Source organism: Vigna radiata, unplaced genomic scaffold (genome assembly GCF_000741045.1).
Source record: "Vigna radiata var. radiata cultivar VC1973A unplaced genomic scaffold, Vradiata_ver6 scaffold_100, whole genome shotgun sequence".
NCBI lineage: Eukaryota > Viridiplantae > Streptophyta > Magnoliopsida > Fabales > Fabaceae > Vigna > Vigna radiata.
Genome location: NW_014544133.1, coordinates 371,620 through 383,180, shown reverse-complemented (window position 1 = coordinate 383,180; position 11,561 = coordinate 371,620). Strand labels below are relative to the sequence as shown.

The 11,561-nt window shown below is 30.2% G+C and overlaps 1 protein-coding gene across 1 annotated transcript; it reads left to right on the top strand.

Annotated features, from left to right (window-relative positions):
* Positions 1–1,425: 1,425 nt before the first annotated feature.
* Positions 1,426–5,366, top strand: LOC106755268 (ninja-family protein AFP1). The gene is made up of 2 exons (XM_014637381.2): positions 1,426–2,657; positions 4,814–5,366. Exons 1-2 carry the CDS (start codon positions 1,868–1,870, stop codon positions 5,203–5,205), a joined length of 1,182 nt encoding a protein of 393 aa, XP_014492867.1. The 5' UTR covers positions 1,426–1,867; the 3' UTR covers positions 5,206–5,366.
* The last annotated feature ends 6,195 nt before the right edge of the window (positions 5,367–11,561 follow it).

The following is an 11,561-nucleotide window of genomic DNA, read 5'->3' as shown; positions in this document are numbered from 1 at the left end:
GAAACAAAATAAAAATACAGAAATTAAATTGAAAGAAAATAAATATATAAAGACCATATTAAGACAAATACAATTATATATGACTCTATTAGTATCAAGTCACATTCTCATTTTTATATGGCACAATGACAACCTTTTTTTTAAATAAAAAATAATTAAAAAATTCAAAAAGTTACAAATTTTCAAAAATAAAAATTCAATTAAGAAAAAAAAAAGACTGATTAAGAAAAGTCACCCAAAATAATATTATCTTCAATATAATAGCTTTAAAAATAAATTGGTAAATATTTTCAACTGAGAGCAAATGTGTTAAAAATTCAAAAAAAAAATGTAAATAATAAAGTTGATTTTTAATGATAATACTCTAAAAGCATATAAGTAATTTTTTATTGAAAATGTATAAAAATTTAAAAAATTATAATCTAATTACAATTTTTCATTTATCACAAAATTAAAAAGCTTTACTAGCAATTTATAAAAAAATTGTCTAATTAAGGTTTTCCATATAGAAATATTATAATAATTATTTGAAGATAATATTTAAAAGTTTTGTTGAATTAACAATGTATAAAAATGGAAAATAATAATTTAGTGAGAAATTTCCAAAAACAATAAAGTTGACTTTTTGAATTACATGCCCAGACAGATAATTAAGTGAGAACAGCAATAAAAACAAAACTGAACCTACAAGGTACATATCATTATCAGCTGTAGAAGGTTAGTCTCATTATTATTATAATTATTATTATTTAAGACATCATTAAGTAACCACGTGTCTATTGTGAAATTTTGGAGAATTTAATAAATCATAAATATATTTAAAAAAATAATAAATAATGATGGGGTACAGCTAATGAAGAAGAAAGAAAGAATGAGGTTGGCACATGGGTAGCAGTGAGTGACTAAGCCAAAGAGGTTGACAAATTGAGGAAAAGTGGAACCGCATAGGACCTAACCTAAGAGAACACGACACGACTTAATGCACACACAACACAACACATAACCCCAAGCCGCAACAACCACGACAAACAAACTATAATAAATCATTATTAATGTTGCAGCCACGCGTCTCCTTTTCCTTTTCCGGGATCTTCACCGACACGTGGCAATTGCTTTATCCCCACCCTCCTTTTGACATCTGTCCCTCTCGACAGCAATCTCATCTTACATTAAAAAATCATGTCACTGTCGCCACGTGGCACCCACGCGCCCTTCTCTCGCCATACCCACTTGTCTCTTCCTCCTCACTCAACCCGTCACATCTCAGGGGTACTTTCGTCCACAAATAAATATTATTCCTCCTCTTTCACTTTCTCCTTCTTTTCTCCTCTTTCAGCAAAACAACACCTTTTTCTTCTCTTCTTTCTTCTTCTTCTTCTTCTTCTTCTTCTTCCCATTTTTTCCTCACTCTTTCTCTTCTCTCTTCTTCTTGAATCATTGGTCTTTAGTTCCTTCTTTCTTTCTTTGCTTGGGTTTCGCACGTGTGAGAAAAGAAGAGGAAGAAAAGAAACTGATTTTGATGGTTATTTTTTTTTTATTTGTTTTGTGTGAGGATTGATTGCGCTGTCTGGAAGAATAAAGGAAAATTCTTTTTTGAATTAATTGCATTAAATTTCGACTGTTTTGAGAGGAAAGAACCGGTTTTTGTGTAATCCACTTGTGTTCTGTGTGCTGCTTTTGGCATCATTTGATGAGGAGTCATGTTGGGTGTCATGGGTTTTACTGCTGATTTCAATCACTGCTATTCGTCACCCCACCAAGGCTTGTTCTTTTCTGCTGCACACGCGGATTGTGTGAAGAGCATGCCGTGAACAGGTGTTACTACTTCACGATGTTCTATGTTGTTGTCTTTTTGTAACGGGCATTGATGATGGAGGATTATAAGAACCGGCACCCTCAACAGCAGCAGCATCAACCTACCCATCTTCAGCAACAGCAGAATCGTAACGAGGATTCTGAGAGGATGGAGAGGTACCCGAGGGATTTGCTTCAGGGATTTCTCATGAGAGGTGTTTCCATTAGGGATAATAATATGAATAACGTTAGCGTATCGCAGCCTCTTCATCACCCTCGTCCTGAGCAACAGGACCAGGAGGAGGATGAAGAGCTCGAGTTGAACCTTGGTCTTTCTCTCGGAGGAAGATTTGGGGTGGACAAGAACGCAAAAAAGAAGAAGCTTATGCGTTCTTCTTCTGTGGTGGGGACAATGCCTCTGTTCAGGGAGGACGACGCGGTGGCGCCGCCGCTTGCAGCGTTCCCTGCGCTGATGAGAACGTCTTCGCTGCCAACCGAGACGGAGGAGGAGTGGCGGCGGAGGAAGGAGATGCAGACTCTGCGCCGGATGGAGGCCAAGAGACGCCGGTCTGAGAAGCAGAAGGGATCCCGGGAGGCCGTTGCTGCTGGCTGCGCCGCCGCTGAGGAGGTGGAGGGTGGCAGTGTGGTGACAATGGGGTTGACCAGATTTGGTTCTGCCACGTTGGCTCCACCCCCTCTAGGGTGGGGTGTGGCGGCGCCAAAGCAGGTTGTTCTTGGTGACGTGTTGGGGAAGGGAAAAGGTTTTCAAGGTCTGTTTGGGCAGCCATCTTCTCAGGGTTCGGCAGATTCGCAAGGAGGAAGCTCTTCATCAGTGTCCGAAATGGATAGCAAGGCTTTTTTAGGTAAATTTTGGTTACTGTACATGAGTTTGACATTGTGCTGCTTTATGTGGTTATGGTGGTGATTGTGTTACGAGTGTGTGATGGTTCATCAGGGCTTGTTCAGATGTGTATTTGTGATTTGTGTATCTTTTTATGTGTGACTTGCTTGTTTTAATTGATTGTGTGAATTGGTTACTAACAAGAGTGATGATTGAAAGAGCATATAATATTTAACAGTACCTATGTCACCAAAGTACTCTTACGATTTGTTACTTTGTTACTTGTAAGGGGACTTAGTGTTCTTGAGATTCAACCATGAAGACTGTTGTTCTACTTGTATTGAAATCTACTTACTGAAGCTGTTAACTTGTTAATTTTTGTGGCTTTTCATTTTATTTGGTCACTATATGTTTGGAAATTTGGAATGCATATAAACATGGGGGCGATTTCCCTTCCAGTTTTCCCCTCTAGTCTCTCATTGTTATGCATTTGTCCCTTTCTGTATTGTAATAATCACCTAGAAGCCACAGCACACTGAAAGCAATTATGTTTTGCAATTATATGTGATTGTGAGGTTTTCTTTTTCACCATTCCAGCATTGTGAAACAGTCACTTTTATTCTGTCATTTGGGAGTTTCTCTTGCACATGATTGCGTTATACCATTATTTGAAGTTTCATATTTGAATTAACTATGATACCAAAATAGAAGAGAAGATGCTAGTTTTACCAAATAAAGCTCTTGAATATATGATGTTATTTGAGATGGATTACCACTGTAAATGTTATGCTTGCTATGGTATGATCTTACAGGTTTTCAAGTTAATAATATACACATCTTTTTATAGTAGCATTGAACTGAATTGTCATCACTAGTTGCTGAACTGATAATCAATTACATTGAGATCATGACCCCTTAATCTTATTGATTCCCATTTTAAGCTTTGGTCATTTAAGGTAAGCAGTTCAAGGCTAAGGTTATTTGTTAATTTTCCTGTTATTACAAACATATTCCGAATCTGTTGTTTATATTTCAATGGGTAAATTTTTATCTTTTAAGTAAAGACCCATCAAAGCTTACTCAAGCTAAGTGATATAACTGTTAATTATTTATTATACTTGGGTGGGAAAAATAGTGTTTCAGTACTCTTTGTATTTTTGCCTGTATCTTCTTACGTGAGTTATACTGAGGTTTGGATTCTACATCCTGGCTCTGGTTTCTGGATGTCAAAGGCCCTTATAATGCTCACTCATGAAAGTTCAAAAGAACTAAATTGGAATGATTGGATGATGCTATGGAATCTGAAGTTTGGCTAAATTCATGGAACTTATACTTAATTCTTAAATTTTGGTATAATACCTGTGTCAAGGAAAGAACATTTTTACTGACAATGACACTACTTCTTGCTCTATTTTGACTGTCGAGCTTCATGAGACAATTTCGAATGTCATGCTAGTTTCTACCAGATGGTTTGTGTTTGTGCATGTGCTCTGATATTGCAACCTCACTTCAATAGTAATTTGCTTGTCTTGTTTGCAAAATGAGTATGTCTTGGCATGTTTGATTGACTTCACTTCCGAACAAAATGTCTTTGGTTTAACATGTGATAATATTACCTTCATTCATCAAAAATACTGTTCAGATTGATCATGATTTAACCTGTATCAACTAACAAGCTAATGCTAGTGGACTATTTTGACGTGTTTAGAACACAATATCACTTAGGAAAAATGACATTTTTCAGGCATAGCCACATAGATGATGAATGTGCAGCCTCATAAATAGATGCTTAATAGTTATTTACTTTGCAAGTTATTATTGCCTTCCTTTACTGATGGTATAACAAAAATTTGCTGTCATTTATAACCGAAATGATTTCCGTGGCTAGACACTGCGTTTGTGTGCATGCATATATAATTTGTGCAGAATGATCAGAGATGAACTTAACCTTTTTAAGGACTGCTTTTTAAGTTCATTCATTTACTTTCTAAATATACAGTGATTGATATTTAAACGCTTCCATGGCATTAAAAGGATGCTCATGGATCACCACTTATTGCAGAATGAAACAAAACATAATTTATTGGAATTTGTTACTTGATATTGAAAATGAGGGAAATGAAAAGATGAAATTTAAGAAAAGGAAGATTTGATAATGTAGTTTTGGTGAAATGACAGGTGGTGGTGAAGCAAGCCCTGCTAGTAATCAATCAGCACAAGATGGTGTGGGTTTAGGGGCTAAGAGAAATGAGAATGTGGCTAGAAGTTCCAAAGCAGAGGTGGAGAATCCATCTAAGAAATCTGATCATTCCCAGAACATAATGGGAAAGCAAATTGGGACAAACTCAATGGAAGACATGCCTTGTGTGTTTACAAAAGGGGATGGTCCAAATGGAAGAAGGATTGAAGGAATATTGTACAAATATGGTAAGGGAGAGGAAGTGAGGATCATGTGTGTGTGCCATGGGAACTTCCTGTCTCCAGCAGAGTTTGTTAAGCATGCTGGTGGTGGTGATGTTGCACACCCTCTTAGGCACATTGTTGTCAACCCTTCTGCTGCACCCTTTTAGTCATCCATCCCTTCAACTCTAGGGCTGTAATATACTTTCCATTGAGGGAACAAACATTACTTTGGCAGCTTCTTTTCTCTTTCTCTTCATTTTTGCCTAGTTCTTCAATCAAACAATATTCAATATAGGCATTAAATTCTCAATCTTTATCTGTTTTTTCTTCTTTTTTTCCATTGTCTCGAGTTTTTTTGTTAAAAGGGTTATGTTTTTTTATCATTCACACACTTGGAATTAAACCCTACTTGGAACAAGTATAGAACCATGGCATTTGTAGGGCAACCATGTGCTACAACATAACACTTAGTCTAACGCAATCATCCATAGTGATAAGTGTTTTCACTCTTATCAATGATGTTGTGATTGTTACTAGGGTTAAATATATTTCCTTTTCTCTCAAATTATTATATAAAATTGTGTTTTGTTTTTAAATTAAATTATAATAAATTTTATGAAAATTATGTAAAATATTATCTTTAACAAATGGTATGTCGAAACGAAATTATATTTCACTTTAAAATGCTTATGTTTGATGGAAAAGTATTTTATATGATTTTTACAAAGTATGGGAATTAAATATTATATAAATTAATTTATAAATAAAACTAAAATTTTATAATAATTTAAGAATAAAAAACATGTTTAATTTTTGTTTTTATCACACTCTATAATTTTACATAAAATATACATAGTTTTAAGACAGTTTAAAGATTTTTATACTATTTGAAACATTATTTCAAACTTTTTTTTAAGAATAAAACTGTTATACTTTTCAAAACCGATAATATTTTAGAGACATGGTAATAGTAATTCTTATTATTATATCATATGCATAATTTCTTTTTTTTTCATATTTTTTTCATCAGTATATTGTTACTATCATATTAATATTTAATATTTTATTATTATTATTATTATTATTTAATTTGCATTATAATATTATTCTTATTATCTTACTTATAATTTTTTTTCATCGTCATTTATTATTATATTTTTATCTACATTTATTTTTATATATAATAGACTTTCTTTTTAGTAATTATTTTTTCAATTTAACAATTTTTAAAATGTAACTATATTTTTTATTATAAAAATATTTATAAAATAAATAAAAGCTATTTACAATAAAATTATACAAACTGTTTATACTTAATTTCCTAATAATAATAATAATAATAATAATAATAATACTAGCAATAATAATTTTATTATTATAAAAAGGTTAATAAACATGTGTTACAAGTGTTTTCACTTGTTAATAATGAAAATAATATCTCATTCCTTATATGCATACTTATATTTTTCTTACATTAAAAATATAGTTTAAAAATATTCAATTACTGTATTAGAAAAATATTATTTTTTATTTTTATTAAAGAGAAAAATCTTTTAAGTAAAAGATATACCAAAAAATATTACGAAAACGTATGTTTATTTTATATAATAGTATAAATTACTATTTTTATCAATATTATCATCAATATTATCATTATTATTATAATTATTATTATTATTACAGTACTTATCACCCTATAGTTACTTGTTAAATTATGAATTAAACAAATCAATAATAAAATAACAATATTAGTCATTGAGAATAACATAGACGAAAATGTATTTTATCTTTCAACTCTAAAATATCTTAAACTCTTTTTCTATTTTCTCTTTGGAGATGAAGAGAAAAGAAACAAAAATAATATATATACTTACATACGAGAAGTATAACCTTTATCAATTACTTTTTTTTTGAGTTTGAATATTTTTAATTTGTTTCCTTATCAAATAAAAATATTGTTTATGGTCTCTACATAATTAATATTTCACGACATATGTCTTTAACCATAAATTAAATTAATTAGATCACTTTAATATTTGGCTAATAAAATATCATGACTCTAACACATTTGATTATGTATCATATATAGATATATATACCCAACACACACATACACTTATTACATGTACATATAGAACCAAAATAGTTTTTCATCACATTAATTGCAACTAAACATGCAAGTGATCACTAATGCGTTAATTACAACTAATCATGTGAGTTATCACTAATGCTCAAATGACATGGACTCATCACGAAATATGTAACATGAAAATTAGGTGAAGGTATATGTGCATTTTTATTTTCAATTGGTCCCTAATTTATCTAATCAGATAAATATAATAACCTTAACCTACAAAGTGTAATTTTTGAACAATAAAATATATGTATTTATTAAAACCAAATATATTCAAAAGATAATGAATGCATATATAAAACTAAACATAGAACATGAAACGTACAAAAGTGGCTAACTCCTGCTAAACCAAAGATTCCTTAAATTGTAAAACACTTATATAGCAACATGCTCATGAGAAACCTTTGGTGGAAGTCTTTTAGTAAAAGAATATGCTATTATGGAGTTTTTCCTTAAGTGTTTTATGGAAATTTTTCATCTTTTACCTTTTTTTAACAACCAGGAATTTGATGTCAATGTGTTTTGACTTGCTCTAGCTCCTATTGTTGTTAGAATACAATACAATTGATTCATTGTCATTATATAACTTAAGTGATCTTTTAATTCTTCCCACAATGTGCAATCCTATGACAAAATTCCTCAGTCATATTCTATAATTTGATGTCTCATAACATGCTACAAATTTTGCATTCATAGCGGATGAAGTCGTAAGGCTTGGTTTGCATTGCATTAAGAAACCTCACCACCCACTAACATGACAATATAACTTGAATGGATCTTAAACTTTCTTGGTATTCTACAAAATTTGAGTTAGAATACCCAATGATTTTCAATTGGTCTGACCTCCTATATGTGAGCATATATCCGTTTGTTCTCTATAAATACTTCACTCTTTTTGTTGCTTTCCAATTATTCATTCTTGGATTGCTTAAATATTTGCCTAATAACTTTTTGACATAGTTCCTCTAAGATAATCTTAGAATACCTCGAGATCAATTTCAATGTATATGAATTCCTAATACAAAGGAAGCATCAACAAGATCTTTCATTTCAAAAAGTTTAGATAGAAAACTCTTGATTCCATGCAACTCTATATTATCGGTGGCTATTAGTATGTCATCAACATACAAGACTAGGAAAATGTACTCGCTCCCACTGAATTAGTGATATACACAATCATCACCAACATTCATCTTGAAATCAAATGAGAGAATCACTTGATGAAATTTGTGGTATCATTGATGAGATATATGTTTTAGTCAATAAATGGATTTTGTCAATGTGCAAATTATATTCTTTAGGTTTCCTGACATAGTTTTCTAGTTACACCATATAAATTGTTTTGTCAATGTTGTCACTGAGAAACATCTTCTTGACATCCATTTGGTGACACTCCAAATAATATGTAACAAGAATCATGATTGTCCTAAACACTTATTTCGATGAAATTGGAGAGAATGTCTCTTTAAATTCAATTCCTTTCATTTTCTTGGAAAAATACCACATAATCATCTGAAATAACACTTCTCCTTTCTTTGATGGATCTTTGCAAAGATACTAACTCGTGAAGCATAGGATTTTTAGGACTTGAGTTCGTTCTTCATAACCAACCAAATTGTCTTGAGTGGGAAATTCAACAATAATATCTTGTAAAGGTTATGAACTTGCTTCATAAAAAATAATTATACGAATCAGATCTAGAATTTCACCAGTTATTCCTCTAAGACAGTCTTTAAACTTATTCTTCCCCCAAACTTAATATCCTTAAAGAATGTGGTAGTTCTTGTCTGAAAAATTGTCTTTAATTTGAAATCATATAATTTATAGTCCTTGGGTCTTTCAGAATAACCAATAAAGTAGTTGCTCACTGTACGATAATAGAATTTATTTTCATTTAACTTATAAGGTTTTGCTTCAGTTAGACATCCCAACACACGAAAGTGGTTTAAATTAGGCTTTTGCCTAATCCAAAGCTCATGAGGTGTTGTGACAACCGTCTTGGTTATTTAATATAACTTGCATTCCTTAATGTCTTTCTCTAAAGTAACTCCGGCAAGGTGGAATAACATATCACACTCCTTACCTATCTTGAAGAGTATGGTTTCATCTTTGAGTCACATCATTCATGCTAGGTGAACCTAACATAATGTATTGTGGGACGATTTCAAAATTCGTCTAAGTACTTGACAAAAGGCCTTTGAATGTTGTTCACCTAATCTATCATATTGTCATAGTACTCACCATCATAATCAAACCTGACATTTTTAATCCATTTGTTGAGTTGATTCTCAACTTTAGCTTTAAATTATTTGAATACATCTAGAGATTGAAAATTTTCATGTATGAGATATATGTACGCATATCTAAACTAATAGTCTATGAATGATATTAAATATTATTGACCATTCCATAAAAGTGCAGTAAATAATCCAAATATATGTATGTATCAATTGTAAGACATTTGTAACTCTATTCACACATAATATTAATGTCTTGGTTTGTTTCTCTTTAACCCATTTAACACAAACATTAAAACTTGTGAAGTTAATAAAATCCAATATCCTTTAACTTTTTTTTTAATGCTCAATTTTCTTTATAAAAAGTTATTTATCATTTTTAAATTTTATGAAAACATTTTTTAATTATACCCTTAATTTAATTAATATGAGAAAATAAAAACTTATTCATATGAAAAAATTATAATAGACAACCCCCACAAAGGTATATTCAAAATAAAAATATTAAATAATTTATTGGTTTAAGTGAAGAAACTTTAAACTAATATTATAACTATAACGAAACAGAAAGAATATAGAAAACGTTTGATTAAGTTATTAATTTTGGTTTTACAGTCTTTGATTTTTTTATTTTTTTTAAGAATTTTATTGTTTAAAATGGTTCGTATGATGTCATGTAACTTGTTAAGTTATCAATTAACATGCCAGATTTATATACGTGTGACGTCATTAAACAATATATAGTGTCAAAGATCATTTTCAAAATTTTACGATTCAAATTATTTTCCTCTGAACTGATATTTGAAGGAATATTAAGAAACATTTTAAAGTGAAAGTACAAATTTGAATTAGGATAAAATATTTCTTTTCTATTCTTAAACTAATTTTAAATGCTGTATTTCGTTTTTAACTAATTTACGTATTTTTTTTTTTGTACTTTATTAAAATCATATAAAATATTGTTTTAATAAACCGTACATGATCTGTTTATAATATGACAAACAAAATTATATAGGGAACTATAATATAATATATATGTATTATCTGTTAGAAATAATGTTTTAAATCAAATTCAAGTATAATATATATAAAATTTAAAATAAAATATAATTTTTAGAAATAATTTAATAAAAAATAGATTTTGTTATAAGTTGATATATGATTATAAAAACAAAAGAAGTATGTTTAAATTATGTGATTTTATCGAGTATAAAGTGTAAATATGTCTAGTTTTAAAACATTTAAAAATATCCTAATGCAACAATATTTAGCATAAGAATATTTAGCCATCTGAAACACCTACATATATGAAAAAGTTATTATATAGACTTTGTGAGCTTTTCTCTCTGCCCCTACCCATTAATCTTTTATATGATATGATGAAATAAAGGCACTTATGAGCAAGTTGTGCTAGTTGAGACCAAACTTTTTAAACTTTTCCATTGTTTGTTATTAATTACTTATCCTTTGGCTTGAGAGTGAAGTTGACAAAAGGTTTATTCATCTCTCATATCTTCACTTAGATTTCCTCATCATATTATTCACCTTCACATACCTAAATAATATCTCAATCATCTAAAGTTGCCATGCATTTTCTTTCTTCTCACTTCTACCACTATTTTCTATATATGACAATATTATATGTACCAAAATTAACTTTCTAAAGTGGTGCTTCAATAATTTGTGTGTGCTACTTGCTTTAATTCCCTAAGGTCATCATCACCATCATTGGGTATTTTTTTTTTTTAGAATATTTGACAAAGGAAGCTTTTTCTTCACAAGGGATGCTACCTAATTTTCAGGTTAACATAGGATGACACGATTTTAAGAAACTTTAAAAGAGAGGACAAGTGGGTTGGTATTTGTGCATGAATATCGAATAAAACAACATTGATCCTTGCAAAGCAAACCCTAAAATTGAAAGAGAAAATTTACTCTTATAGAAGGTTGTGCACTACGGCCATTGCTTTTTATACACGACACACTCTTGTCAAGTTAACCATTTTTAATTTATAATAATAAATTGTTGTTTCGAATTATAGAAAAAATAAAACCATTTTTATATATTTACTTTCCCTTTATTTAATTTAATTGTCAGTGTTAAATATCATTTATTATGATTGATATTATAATAATTGATATTAAAATATCA

Excerpts from the sequence above, each read along its gene's own strand:
- LOC106755268 (XM_014637381.2), top strand. The coding sequence starts at position 1,868 with ATGATGGAGGATTATAAGAACCGGCACCCTCAACAGCAGCAGCATCAA. Across the intron at positions 2,658-4,813 it reads GGATAGCAAGGCTTTTTTAG|GTGGTGGTGAAGCAAGCCCT; the intron begins GTAAATTTTGGT and ends GTGAAATGACAG.